Source organism: Antechinus flavipes, chromosome 3 (assembly GCF_016432865.1).
Source record: "Antechinus flavipes isolate AdamAnt ecotype Samford, QLD, Australia chromosome 3, AdamAnt_v2, whole genome shotgun sequence".
Classification (NCBI taxonomy): Eukaryota; Metazoa; Chordata; class Mammalia; order Dasyuromorphia; family Dasyuridae; genus Antechinus; species Antechinus flavipes.
The window spans coordinates 616,393,834-616,408,805 of NC_067400.1; the positions used below are offsets into that span (position 1 = coordinate 616,393,834).

The following is a 14,972-nucleotide window of genomic DNA, read 5'->3' on the forward strand; positions in this document are numbered from 1 at the left end:
CAACAATACAACGGCCGACTACAATACCAAGGGATTCTTGAACTACACTGCCCTCCCTCTGACAGAGGGGATGGACTCAGAGGGCAACTTTTCCCACACATGGACAATGCAGAAATTTGTTTGGCTTTACACATATTTGTAATAGGGTTTTATTTATTTGCTTTCTCAACAGAAGGCAGGAAGGAAAGGCGGCAAATTTTTATTTGAAAATAAAATAAAAAAATACTTCACAATACATTCTGAACACATCATGACCTCAATAGAAAAAAATCATACTATAAAAAACAAATCAGAAGAGAAACAAATCATATGCCTCTCAGCTATCACTAAGAGATGTAATCTTAACCAAACAAGAGACACGGGCAATTCCAAAAGATAAAACAGATAACTCATGACCTGAAACCGAAATGCTTCTGCAAACCAGTATCAGTGGATCGAGGATAAGAAGGGAAATGGTTGCAATTTTTCTAATAAGAATCTGGTATCCAAAATATGTAAGCAAATGATACACACACATACATAAAATTAATGGCCATAACCATTAGCAGATGGGCTAAACCAGATTGAGAGTAACTGAGGGAAAATTAAAATTAAAAAAAAAAGTAACTGAGGGATCTCAAACTCATCAGTGAGTTGGGGGGATGGGGAGTCTAGCCCAAGCATTTGAAGGCTTCCCTCAGTGAATAAGAACCATTTGTTTCAACAACACAATGACTGAAGTGGGTGCTATGGAACCCTCAGAGCTCAGTCAGACACCAAAGCCATGAAGGCCACCCACCATATCCCCGGCCATCGCCTGCCTTCCTGACTTTTGTCTTGCCTGGAAGAGAGAATGAAGCTGAGGTCTTTGGGCAGTTCTGACTCACTTCTATCACCCATGATGTCAATTGTCCTCTTCAAAAACGAAGACGAACAAAAAAAGGTCAAAGGCTGTGAAGAACCAGTTCTCAAAAGAAGAAATGCAAAGTACCCACAACTGCAGGAAAAAATCCCCCAAAACACGAAAAATGCAAATCCAACCAACTGCGAGGTTTCAAAAATGGCAACAGTCAATGCTGGAGCAGGTCTAAGAAGAAAGGCATCCTAAAAGAAAGACTTCAATGTCTGTTTATAAAGCATCGACAGTATTTATCAGATGGGCTGTCCAGGACATTTTCCCTTGCCCATTTGATTGCTCGGCCTGCCTACAACCATTTACTAAAATGGAAAGAAACAACCTCCATTACTGTCCCCTCTTTCCCTGAGTGTGTAAAGTAGTAAGAAAGGCATCCCTTCCAGGGGTTCACCTAGAACAAGGGACGCTGTGCGAGGAGAGAAGTGTTCTCCCTTCATCTCACCAGCTGATGGGACTCCAAAGCTGCCACTGCCACGGACTCTGAAACCCATCTGTGTCCCGGACCTATCTCCCTGCAGAGCGCCACGGGCCAGTTTGCCACGGGGCAGCCACGTGGGAGAGTGGACAGAACACCGTGCTGGAAAAATCAGGAAGACCAGAGTTCAAATCAGTCTCAGATACTTATTAGTTATATGATCCTAGCTAAGTTACTTAATCTGTTTGCCACCGTTTCTGAGTGGCACAGGATAGAGCACCAGCCTGGAGTCAGGAAGCTGACCCTGGACAAGTCACTTCCCTCTGCCTCAGTTTCCTCATTTATAAAATGAGCCGGAGAAAGAAATGGCAAAATACTCCAGGATCTCTGACAAGAAGATGCTTTAGAACGATGTCAGGGTAAAGACACCCCGGGTTTTCTGGCAGATGATAAATGGAACTCAACTCAGGGTGCAGAGAATAAGACATGTCCTCCCTAGTTCTACTACACAGCCGCTCCCTGTGTGACCGCTGCCCTGGAGTGGCCGCTGCCGCAGAGAAAGAGCTCCCAGCTGGGGAGGACACTGCAGTCAGGGAAATAAACGGTCTCGGAATAAAAAGGACAAGCAAGGAGGGCAGAACGTGCAAGGATTCTGCCAGGGGAAAAAATGGAGACAAGCAGAAAATCTCAGCACAAAGTGCACGTTCCTTTCTAAAAACTTAACCAGAACCTTGAAAAGGGAACTGTTCCCAACTGAGCTCCCTAAGTTCGGACCACTGACGGTTCCCAAAAAAGGACGTATCTATTACCCCTGCTGGGGGGACATGTGTGGAGGGAGATGGACAGACACAGAGAAGTGAAAACATCCACGTACTTCTAGAACAAATGAACAAAATCCAACAGGGTCCCCCACAGGGTCCCATACACCGAGGTGACCCCAGTAGCACAGCACCTCGAGGGCTTTTTCCAAACTGGCCCAGCCCCTATACTCAACAAATGCTTATTTCCTTACTCCTCTGAGTCTGAGTTCCAGCTCTCCTGAACAAGTGACCCCGCCCGCCTGTGGGCAACCAGGCAGCCCAGGCTGGGCACAAGAGCCACCTGCCATGGATCCCTTTCGTTTTCATCCTCTCCCATCAGAAACGCTTCAAAGGCAGCAGAAGAAAGATCTGGGGAAAGTGCGGGCAAGTGGCAGCAGCCCTTCCTGAGTCCGCGGGCCACATCTGCTTCCTCCATATGCCGCATGAGCTGAGAGAGGTCCCCCCTGGTCCTGAAGGTGAAGAGGATGGAGAGAGGGGCCTTCACGGGGCTCCATCTGCTGGGAAAGCTTCTGAGACACAAGCTGGATGGGAACTCGCCCCCAGGGGCAGCGCCTGGAGTCAGAAGGATGCCCCTGACGCAGCACCCGGGTGAGAGGAGGGAAGCACGGAGGCCACTGGCCCGGGGCCTCCGAGAAAGAACCAGCCAGGAAGAGGGAGCGGCCATAGCTGGCATGAGAGGGAGTAACTCCATCTGCAAAACAGAGATTGGGCTGCAGGACCACTTCAACCCCCTGCAAGTCTGTGATCGCAGGAAGAGAACGAGGCAGCCGGGCCCTCTCTGGGGAAGATCGAGAAGGGAGGAGGCACAGGCCACAGAAGATGGCAGTGGGCGCAGGGAGCAAAGCCTGGGCACCCCCTGCTGGTGAAGGACAGTGTAGCCCCAGGAGAGGCCAAAGGGGGCGCCGGTCAGGGCCAGTTCCCCAGGACCAGGTCTCCCCAGGAGAGAAAAGAAGAGTCTGAAGAAAGGGGAAAGGAAGGAGGGGAGCCCAGGGTATGGGATGGCCCCGTGTCGGGGGCTGGGCTGGATAACAGCTATCAGGACAACAAAGAAACCTCCCGCCTCGTGTGAGGGGAGGCACCCCTGGGGAAGCCCAAAAGGCCGCAGTGGAGGCCGAGGGGAAGCAGTCCAGGAGGGGGCCCGGCAGGAAGGCCGGCCCGGCCTGACCACAGGGCACCCAAAGACTTTTAACAACCAAGTCCCTAAGGTAGATGGAGGACAGGATGTGAAGGGGGGATCACAGGGTCCATCACGGGGGAAATAAGGAGCCACTGTAATCTGTGAGGGCAAGAGGGACAGGCCTGAATGCTGGCCCAGGGGAGAGCTGATGGGAGCCTCAGGTGGGATCCCAGGGACCCGACATGAGTAGAAAAAAGGACAAAAAAAGAGGTCACGCAAATAAAAAGAACACAATGGGGGAGAGGGGGCAGCTTCTGAGGTGAACAATGAGAAGTTGACCACGATACTGAGGGAGGATGCCGGGTCCCCCCCCAGAGGAAAGTTCAGGAGTGGATTTGGGGGAGACACCCCGTCCCCCAGCCTTCCGTAGGAAATGCTACCAGGCAGCTAACACCGGGGACGAGGGTCTGTTTTCAGGTCCCGCAGCATCCACGTCGCCTTCTGCTCACAATCGCCCTCATTACCTCACGCCAGAAGCAAGAGCCACGGCTACTTCAGCAGCCCCAGTCCCCGTGACCGCGAGGGCCCCGCAAAGCCTCGTGGGTACGAAAGGCCTTATCTAACAAACGTGGCCCCTTCTCCCCAAAACAGTGCGCTAGGGCCTGGGCCAGGGCGCGCTACCACATGCATGACGTCACACAGCAGGGCCAGCCTTAGGGTCAGGAGTCACTGGCCGAAGGTCTCCCGCCCATGGCCTTGGCCCACCATTAGGCTGCACTGAGCAGCCAAGGCGCGTCAAAAGATGGGGTCTCCCCCACATGGAGGTAACTGGGCGGCCAACAGACGCCCCCTCCGGAGTGCCGCCATGGGGCACGAACAGAACATGAGCAGCCCCTTCACCCACGTGGCCACGAGCCCTCTGTGACCAGCAGACAGTCTGCGGAAGAACTGCCGTGGCTGCAAACTTCGCCCCCAGCTTCTCCGGAGAGGAGGCCGCTGGTCCGTCGCCACACCAAGCCTTTCGGGCTTGACCAGATCTTGCCACATCCTGGACCCCAGAGCACATATCCCAGAGACTTCCCTGCCTCCTGCTACAATCCTGCTACAATCCTGCCCCGAGATCCTCCCTGAGGTTCGGGCATGCAGCCTTCCTCCTCCAGGCAGCATTCCCGGCCACCCCGAGGCTCCACTCTCCCCATTCCTTTCCCTCCACCAGCCTCAGAATAGCTCTAGGCATCCTTGGGACCCCATCTGAGGTTTCCTTGACAAAGGAATGGCAAAGGTTTGCCATTTGTTTCTCCAGTTCATTTTACAGATAAGAAAAGTGAGGCAAACTGGGTGCAGTAACATGCACAAGGTCTCGCTCAGCTAGAGTCTGAGGCTGGATTTGAACTCAGGAAGATGATCCTCCTGACGCCAGGTCCGGCGCTCCAGCCCCAGAACCACCACTTACTTTTGAGATACTTCTCCCAGCCAGGGACCCCCTCAGCTCTTGCCAAAGGAGCCTCTGGCTCTGCTCTCTGGGTCCCGTAGCTCAGGTGGAGAGCCTCCGGATACATCCCGCCCCGTCCGTCACCACCGGGTCAGGTACAGACCTGTCTGTCCTGGGCTGGCGTACAGGGTGCGAGGACCTAGAAAATCCCCTGCAGCAGCATCTCCCCTGCTCCTCTGCAAGGTGCACTTTGAGGCCCAAGGGTGTCAAAGGCAGCCCGAATGTCAGAATGATTCCAAGGCGGAGCGCCACCTTTAGTCCTCTTTTTCCCTATTATAAGGGACAGCTCTTTTAAATGGGGGGAAGGGGGGAAGGGAAGGGTTCATTAAGGAACAACTCATTGGGGAAAACCTAAAGATAATGGTAAAAACTGATGATTTTAAACAAAGCGGTAAAAGGAAACCCCACATCAGATTGTAAAAAACAAACGAAACAAAGCGAAGCATTTGGACTCTCAGGCAGCTTCTCTGAACCTTCCATAATCTACGCCAACACGTCTCCCTAAACTCAGGGAGGGCCCAGATAACCCAGGCCCAGGGTCCTTCCCCAGCTCTGCCCAAGCAGGAACAGCTCAAGGAAAATGACCATCGAGCTCCAACCCGGCGGAGCAGCCTAATCTACCTGGACCCTCTCGGCCGCCCATGGACCCCCGGCGAGGGGCCCCCATGGAAAGGAGCAGGGCAGTATCAGGGAGCTCGCTTCCGGTTATCTCCAAAAAAACAAAACAGAGGGGGAAGAAATTGGACTCCCCGTCCCTCAAACGTGTCCTTGCTGGGCTGCCGTCAGCCCAGACTCCAGCTTCCCTGTAGCTTGCAAGCTGGAGCATCTCCAGGTCCTGAAGCCACAAGGAGGCCCTTGGGAACCAGCCCCTTCGGGAATGGAGTCAGTCATTTAACAAACAAAAGAGGGCACCTGGGAGAAAGGCCCTGGACTCCAGACCCCCACCTGGGGAAACAAGATCAAGGCCAGCTCCCAGGTAATAAAACAAGCACCTGGGGGGAGGGGGGCAGAGCCCCACTCCCAATCAGGCATCCAGCATTTAAGGCGCTGGACGAGCATTGTCTCATTCTGTTCTCACAAGGGGGGCAGGAAGGGAGAACCCCCGCCAGTTTTACATAAGAGGTTCCCAACCGCAGTCTTCCCAGCCAGACCTCCGGCAGCGCACTCATTCCCTCCGAGGGGACGGCCTCCCCTGCTCGGACCCCAACCTCAGCGGGTTCTGGCTGCCCCCAGGCTGCCCCCGCACAAACACCAGTGACTCTCCCGCACCTTCAGGCAGCTCTGCGCCCTCCTGCCCAGCGGGTGCCCTTAGGAAAGCACTTAACTCTCTTCTGCCAGCCCAGGGTTCGAGCCTCTCAGCGTCACCTGCACCATCAGACAGGCTGTGGAACCTCGCCCCTTCCACCAGAGCTCCCAGCTGGGGGCCACTAGGGCCGGTCACACATCACAGGCGCCAAGGTGGTCCAGCAGGACGGTCGCCAAGGCAACGGCCGGGCCTCCAGCCAGCCCAGGCAGCCACAAACACAGAGACGCCCAGGTGGCGGTGCCAGGCGGAGCCCCTGGTGGCCCGCAGCCCGGTGAAGGGCTCCCCTCTGGGCCGCCCCCCCTCTTCCTCCCCCCGCGGGCCAAACAGCCTCAACCAGCTGACCCTGCAGCAGAAGGAGAGCCCCCCGGGCCGGGCCCGGCCCCTCCCCAGAAGACCCTTTGCACCCACTGCCCAGCAGCCCCCTCCCAGCAGATATTCCATCAACTGCCCCAGCAGCCCCCGCGGCCACTCCCCCCACAGGTGTCTCCATCAATTGCCCCCCCCCCCCCGTGGCCATCTCTCTGAGAGCAGGAGATACCGCTTAACAACTGCCCCAGCAGCCCCCGCGGCCGTCCCCCCATGGGTGTCTCCAGGTGCCCCAGCAGCCCCCGCAGCCGTCCCCCCAGAGACCCCTTCGCAGCAGATGCCTCCAAAAGCTGCCTCTGCAGACAAGATGCAAGCCCCCCCAATACTGCACAACCAACTGCCCCAGCAGCCCCTGAAGCCATTGCCCCAGTAGGTATCTTCACCCACCGCCCCCGCAGTTAAATCCCGGGAGACCAGAAGGTGCCTCTCAACAACTGCCTCCACAGCCACTCCCGAAGACCCGGATGGAAAGTCCCCCCCGCCCCCGACCTCGGCACAGTCACAGGCTCGGCGTGCAACACGGACACTTTTCTGCACAGAAACAGCTGTAGGGAGGCTCATTACCCTCTGCGCTGCCGTCGCCGCTGCCCAAGGCCGCAGGGGGCCCGTCCATCCGCCCGCCGGGAAAGGGAACCGCAGCCGACGCCACTCTAGCGCAGGCACCGCAGGCTACCGTTTTTTTTTTTTTTTTTTTTTTTTTCGCCTCGTGACGCAACTTCCCCCGGGCCAAGGCGGGGGCGGGGGCCGGGAAGCATGCGCATTGCTGTTCGGCGACTGCTTCCGGCCTGCAACCGCCTGGGTCACTGGAGAGGCCCGTGCGGTTGGCTGCGGAGCCGGAACTGGCGACGTCTCCCGGGAGCGGGACTCGGCTCGGCCTCGGGCCGGGGGCTCGGATTTGGCTGTACGAGACCTCGCGCCGCCACCTGGCCGACCTCTGACCTCCCCGGACGGTGTCCCTAAACCCCCCTCCCCGACGGGCCCCGAGACCCCAGGACTGGTGTGTCCGACGAGGGACCGCGGCAGGGCTGCCCACCCTCCGCCCGCCCGTGGGAGGGGGCGGCCCCAGCCCTCGAAACCTCGGGTCCGGCTCAGGCTTGTTTGCCGTCCGGATAAAACGGTCCCGACTTGGCGAAACCCTGAGATAAGAATAGATTTTTCCATGTCTCCCGACTCTGCCGACCCCATGGCCAGAGGGAGGTTCCCCCCCATCCCTGCCTCCCGCCGACCTTCGGGGCTCAGCCAAACTCCCACTCTAGAGAGACCTCGTGGGAGACCCCCCTCCCCCAACCCATTTATGCCGAGCCAGACGCGTGGACAAGGATACAAACTGAATCCCACTTGTGCTACCGAGCGCTTAATTTTATTGATTTTAATTAAAACATCTACACATAAATATGTTTCTAACAATAAATTAGAAGCATGTGTTAATACTTAATATATACATGTGTATCATATGATGATACAGTATATTATGTAAGCATACAAAGTATATACTTACAAGTAACATGCAAGTATTGTATAATTATGTCTTATACAATATGTTAATCTGTAAGTAAATATTTGTTTCTATATTACCATTTAATAAATGCTCACTGATTTGCTGACAAGCTCAGCCGGGAGCTGCCAGGACTAATGGGAGGAGTGACATTTTCAGATCTGTACTTTAGGGGACATAACGGGCAGTTGTGAGTAGCACAGATCGGATCCCAAAGCAGCTTGAGACCAGAAAACAGGCTGGGGGGCTCCTCTTGGAGGAGAGGGAGGAGAGAGAATATCACAGAGCCGGGGAGACAGACTGCACTGGCCTGCAGAGAAGGGCACACACTGAGAGCAAAGAACCCAAGAGAACCCCAGGTGGAAAGGGATTCTGGGAGGAGAGCAGTGCTCTCAGCGGCAAGGGGCAAGTTGGGGAGAACAGCAACATTTCCAATAAGCCACAACCCAACCGGGCTTGCTTTTGCAGTGAAAAAGGGAGGCAAAGCAGGTTGCTTGCTGAAGGGCGAGATCTTTAGGGGAGAAGTAGGTAAACAGACATTTTCGAAGTGCTCCCCTGGGTGCTGAGGTAGTTTTAGATTTTAATTCTTGAGGGATCAATGCCCAACCGAGGAAGGAGGATGGTGGGCAAAGTTGGGAGTTTACACAGTGGAGAGATAAGAATAGCTCTAGTTATTCTAAGACAAGCCCCACAATTAGTCCTGTCAGAGAGAAGATGGGGCCCACCTTCCCATTCTCCAATTAGTTGATTACATCCTTCTTGGGGGTCAGGCCACAGCCCCACTTCAGAGACCACAACCTGGCAGTATTCACCGAGTCCCCTAGTTTAGCCAATCTAGCCTAATTCAGTCAGATGAGCCTCCAGCCTCAGTCTGTCCCCATCTTCCTCCAAGCCCAAAGTCAAAAACTCCCAAATAACCAAAAACACTCCCATTTCCAACGGGGACTTTAAATACTCTCTGATCATCTTGATTTGATTGACTCCCAGTCTGTGATGGAAGGACAATTTTCCTCCTGGTTTCCATCTGCCCACCCCCAATTCTACAGGCTGCCAACTAATCCCCAATAAAGTTGGGGGCCAATAATAGCTGTGACCCCTTTATTGAATACTGAGGCTTGTATTGCATGTAGTCTTTGAAAGAATTTAGGGTCAAACCATCTCCAAATCAAGCGCTCTGAGCACCTCAAGAGAGACAGGCAGGTCTGCAGAGTGAGGAGAGGAATTGAGGAAGGAGAGAAAGAAAGAACTGGGCAATTTCAAGTAAAATGGGTATGGAGGGGAGGGGAAATCCCTGGGATTAGCTATATCCCAGATAAGATTTACATAGGAAAAATCCTTTTGTTCTAGTGAGTTCCATGACAGAAAGAGAGAGGCAGCAGCTAGTAGCTAGATATGCAGGAAAAAGGAAAAACTCCTTTGGTTTTAATGGGGCCCATGAGAAAGAGGGAAAACAGGATGTTGGAGCTGGGGGCAGCAGCAAAGACTCTATCACCCTTGTAGGCAGGACAGGCTTTAAAATGGGGGAGGGGGTATCGGAAGATTTTGGACAATGGGAAATCCTCCAGTACCCAAGTCAATGTTTTCTCATGGAGAGAATTTTCGGCTACTTGAAAAAGGATTTTTTTTTTTGTTGGGGGGGGGGAACATATGATAGAAAAAGAATGAACAAATTTTATAAAATCACTTACCAAGTACTTGTTCTGTGCTAAGAACTGTCCAGATTCTGGGGTAACATATGCAAAAAGCAAGATAATCCCTCTCTTCAGAGGGAGGTAAAAGGAGCAGAGGATGAGCCCTCTTGAACTGGAAGGTCCCAGGGAAGGTAGAGCCACGGGCAGTCTGTTGGCCACCCTTTCTAGTATTGGCAGTATTGATTGGATTATGGTTCTAAATTATAAAGGGGGAAGACAGCTCATTAGCATTAAGGTATGGGATTGGTGGCATGGTCCCAGGTACAAAGGTAGTTGGAACAGAAAGTTCAGCTCTACTAGGAGGGCTTTCATTAAGCAAAGCAGCTCTGGCCCTGATTGATTCAGCCTGCATCAAATAGCCCCTTCTGTTTGGGCCAGAAACCTTGAGGATCTTCCCCTCCCAGATTTATTTACTTAGAGTTTGGGGGGTTTTGACTACATGAAAGAGGCCCTTCTTTGCCTCGATTTATACCTCGCCTTAACCATTAAACAGATGTGACTTCAGTCACACTGAGAGCCTCACTTCAAAAGATCAAGGCTTCCCACTTATCCGGGACTATCTCCAGTCATCCCCATCCATCCATATATGATCACTGGACCCAGAGGGCTCTGGAGGGGAAAGGGAGGCAGGTGACCTTGCCCAGCCCTCCCTCGATGAAATCCAGCCCACCTGCCGGTCATGGCCTCTCCTCCCTGATGTCACGGATCCTTTTGAGAGGGCAACAGGCCCAAGGAGACTTTCAGAGCTGAGAAGATTAAGTCCCCCAGCATGTCTGGACAGCCCCATGGAGCCTAGCAGGAAGCCTGCATAGAGGTCCATGGCTGGCCATGGACCCAGTAGGAAGTTAGGAGAAAGTGTTATGCCACAGTTCTCTTTAACTGTCCTGACTCAGTTTCCCTGTCTCAGTTTCCTTAACTGTTCTGTCTCAATCTCTTATAAATTAGAAAGATAAAAGAGTAGATCTCCTGACTCTTTTATGGATTTACAATATCCCTTAAAATATTCCAAGATAACCCACAATATCTTTACTTCTTTGTCTCCGGATTTTTTAGAGTTTTATGGCTTCCCCTCCCTGATAAAAACTTTCCCTCCTTTTCTCTTCTTTGTCTCCAAAAAGGTATTTAAGAAGTTGGGGTTCCTCCATTCATGGCTGGAGAATGGTGTCTGGCAGCTGTATGCCGGACGCTGGATTCTTTGGGTCCTCCAGCCCTGGGACCAATATGGATTCCTTAGTCCCAGTATACTTATCTCTGTCTGACTGGATAATCTGAGATGAGAGTCCTGTCCAGTCAATCTTACTCTCCCATTAATAAAATATTAAAACTCTCTAATCTCTCTCCTGCCTCAGTTTCTCCAGCATTACCAGAGCTAAGACCCAGGATTCCTTTTTTATGACAGTCCATCCAGATGAGGAAGAGGAAGGCAGGACGGAGGCTCCTCCTTGAGCCAAGCGTGAGCTAGTAGTCTTGGACGAAAGAAATACAGACGAAGCTCGATTACTGCCCCCACCACTCTTAACCACAGTTCTCCCTCACCAGGCTCATGCAGATTCCTACCAGACAGGGAACCTGTGGCTTCAGCTTCTGCCTTTGATGCCAGCTGTGCCAGTCGTGCCAGAGTGAACACAGAAATGACTGTTCTCTGATAGGAAATGTGGAGGCTCACTGGCTCCTCTCCTCCCTCCCTTTTCTGTCATTCTCTTCCCTCCTTTCCTGGTTCTTCTGCCCCTTCCCTCCTCCACTCCTCGAGAGGAAGTCTCTCCAAGAACACAAAAGCCAAGAACCTGGACAGGTGATACCTGTTCTACCTTCTTCGTCAGGTACTTACACTGACCTATGTCCCTTGCCTAAGCTTCCTGGAGGGCAGAAGGGGATCAGGAACAGCTGCTACAAAGGAAGAATGCCGGGGGTTGGGGGGGGGGGAGGGTTGCAAACCTTAAAAGGCTGTTTCAATGCGATCATCATCTGTGATTCTTGGGATTAACTGCACGCTGCTTGATACAGGACAGATGCCCAGACCCCAAGGTTCCATTGCCCACCCAGAATGCAGGCCTCCAGTGAGAGAAAGCTCTGTGCAAGGGTTTGGGAGCATGGGGAGGCAGGGGACTCATAAGGGGATTCTCAGAGCCTGACTCTCAAAGGACAGCCTCCAAATTGTTTCTCTTTTTGCCACGGTGGGCAGTGGGTATCAGCGTGGGTAGTCACAGCTATGGTGGCACCTCTGGAATAAGGAGAGGGTGTTCTGAGAGTGGAAGGACTAGAGAAAAGGGGGCATCTACCCCTCAGTCCCTCATTGAACAGTCCATCCTTCCCCCTCAGTTTTGCCTGCACACACAGGCAGATTAGGCTTAATAATCCTGCATGTGCTCCACCCAGTCAGAGCCAGTCCCCCAACAGTCCTGTCCTCTCCCCTAAATCCTGAATCTGTTTTCTCTGAGTCTCAGAAAAGCCATTAGATTGTAAACTCCTTGAGGGTAGGGACTGTTTCCCCTCTTTGTGTATCCCTAGTGCTTAACACTGCTCTGGTGTATAGTAAGTACTTAATAAATGTTTACTAAAGTCATGAAGGAACCCTTGTCTTGCTTATAGGAGACCACAAAAAAAGGAGGGGCAATGAGAAGCCTAAGATGTCTGAGCTCTTCCGGTCCTTTTATTGTCCCAGCAGTCATGGAACAGCCACTCTCTCCGTGAAGAGCTGCACCTTCGCTCAGGAGGGGCATTCTCTGGGCAATGGGTGGCAGTTACTAAGAGGCAGCTAACCATGACAGGCAGCGGTGCCCGCAAAGGAAAAGGGCTGGGAGACGGGAGCCCCCAAGACCAGTGAGCAGAGGCTGGGGGGCCGCTTGGCTCCTATGTTCCAGACCGGAGCCGGCAAGACCCGGCTTCCCACGCTGCCGGCCGCCTGACCCTCCTCAAGCCTCAGTTCCTTCATCTGTAAAGTGAAGGGAAGGATGGCACCTGCCTCCGAGGACTGGGTGAGGATCCAGCAATAACAAATAGAGACAGTTAGTCAATAAGCAGACCTTTGGCAGGCTCCCCCTCCCCTCATGGCCTCCCCCTCGGACACACATTCTCTCCTTACCTATTTCACAAATGTGACTCCCCATGGGGGATGGCAGGACCCCAAAGCCTGCCAGGCTCCACCTCGGGCCCAGGCGCAGTGGCAGCAGAGTGGGCGCAGTCGGGGGGCGAGGGCTCCCTGGGCACTGAAGCCACCTGTGATGCTGGCAGCAGAGCAGCAGATGGGGCGCAGCCGGAAGGAGCCAGAGAATGGAGGGGCAGGTCCTCTCATCTTAACCAAGACCCACTGAAAAACCTTTTGCAGATTTAGGAGCACCATAAAAACATGGGCGGAGTCTTATTCTGCTGTGAATTGGCCAGGGAAGGCTCTTCCCAGGACAAGGCCACTGGGGCTTTGCCCCAGGTTGCTGAATTTAGAGGAAGCTTAGAGGTCTTCAGTAAGAAAGAAATATTCGTGCTTGGTGTCTAGTTAGCAGGAATTATTAAACTAAGAAATTGCTAGTCAATGGGTATTTATTAAACCACCTATTATGTGGCCATAGAAATAGCTCATGGGTAGAGCACCTCTCCTAGAGTGAGGAAGACCTGAATTCAAATCCTGCCTCTGACCCTTATAAGTATTACTAAACTAAGAAATTGCTAGTCAGTGGGTATTTATTAAACACCTACATGTGACCATAGAAATAGCTCATGGGTAGAGCACCTCTCCTGGAGTAAGAAAGACCTGAATTCAAATCCTGCCTCTGACTCTTCTTAAGTGTGTGGCCTGGGCAAGTCACTGAACCTGTTTGCCTTAATCCACTGGAGAAAGAAATGGCAAACCTCTCCAATATCTTTTCCAAGAAAACCTCACGGTCACTAGTGACATGCTATGGTTCATGGGGTCTCAAACAGTTGGGCACGATGGAACAACAATATGCCCAGCACTGGGATTCTCTCCCTCCTCACCTCCCTCTCTGGCTTCCTTCCTCAAATCTAAAATTATAGTAAGAATTTTGTAGCTTTTGCTCACTTCTCCAAGAAGCCTTGATGGTCATTTCTGATTTATTCTGTATATACCTTAGCTATTAGAGTTGTTTGCTCATTGCCTCCTCCATTAGAATATAATTTCCTCAAAAGCAAGTAGTGTCTTTTGTCTTTGTTCAACTCCCAGCAGTTAGTGCACTGACTGGAACACAGAAGATGCTTAATAAATGCTTGCTGACTAGTTGTGCCTTAACTCAAAAAGTAGAGTATTGCTAATTTTCATCAATACATCTCAGAACTTCTGTAACAATAAAATATCGTCAGCTCTGCGCCAGACTGTATCAAAGAGCTTATAAAAGTTATTCTCTCTTTAGAAAGGAAGGACAGATGCTAAGAGATACAATTGTGACTGCCATTCTAAGGCAAATTAGCTGCAAAATCGATTTTTCCTGTTTATCAAGAGCCTGAATTAGATAGAGGAAGGGAATCTCTTTATTAATTTATTTTAGCCTCTATCTTCTGAATGTAATTACTGCAATCAAAACAGAACAACAAAGCCCTAATTTGTCATTCTGAATGAACTACTGTAAATGTTGGGAGACTGGGTTCTCAGAAGTGAGGAGACGTCATCTACAATGACAATGAGCTTGTCTCACAGTTAAAACACTATCAGTCATGTTCAGTCTTTGTTTTGCGGTGCCTTTATTGTTTACATTACATGTGCAGTAAATTAAATATTTAATCTTAAAGGATTAAGGGATTTAATAAGCAAGGAGATAAGAGTATTATTGGAGAAGGAAATTTCTCTAGTTTATTTGATGAAGCTGGGTGGAGCTCTGATTTTAGTTGATTAAGAGATATGTTGAAATTGTACTAATTAATAAGGAAATACACAAACAAAATATTGGATTGTCCTCGAGTTCATGAGTCACAAGAATGGACTGTATTGAATATGAGAACTAGTAGCAGGCTTTGTGTTGTTGGAATTGTCATTACTTTCTCCAGATCATTTGACTATTGACGTGCAATGCCAGAGAAACTGAGGCAAGACAGAGATTAGTTTTTAATATTTTATTAGTAGAGAAGTTGGGTTAGTCAAGACTAGCTGAAGCCAACCAGCTGAATGGGACTCTTGTCTCAAAGCATCCAGTACCGAAAGATTAATTCCAGAGACTTTTATAGGGCTCCAGCTATCAGGGAAATAAAGGCAAGAGGGAAAGAACACTGGGTGAGTGGACAAGCCATAATTCCAAGCCGGACAGGATGGGGGTCAAGAAGGTCCGGAGCAGGAGACAGAGAGTCTACGGCAGGAGATAATGCGCAATACCCAGGCATTTGAGATAAGCCACCTGGAGTTTTATGACTCACTGAAATGTAAGGGTGTCCA

At 51.5% G+C, this 14,972-nt stretch overlaps 2 protein-coding genes across 3 annotated transcripts in view; both read right to left on the bottom strand.

Annotated features, from left to right (window-relative positions):
• The window catches only part of LOC127556273 (zinc finger protein 91-like), a 132,143-nt gene extending 125,142 nt beyond the window's left edge, over positions 1-7,001 (bottom strand). Inside the window, exon 1 of one of the 2 annotated variants that reach the window (XM_051989326.1) lies at positions 6,977-7,001. The gene's annotated coding sequence lies outside the window, so the exon portion shown is untranslated. The remainder of the gene's footprint in view (positions 1-6,976) is intronic. The other variant, XM_051989327.1, reaches the window with a different exon arrangement.
• Positions 1-7,069, bottom strand: part of LOC127556272 (zinc finger protein 91-like) — a 90,143-nt gene extending 83,074 nt beyond the window's left edge. The window contains exon 1 of the mRNA XM_051989325.1: positions 6,977-7,069. Within this exon, the coding sequence (XP_051845285.1) occupies positions 6,977-7,025 (49 nt within the window). The 5' untranslated portion in view covers positions 7,026-7,069. The remainder of the gene's footprint in view (positions 1-6,976) is intronic.
• Positions 7,070-14,972: the final 7,903 nt, after the last annotated feature.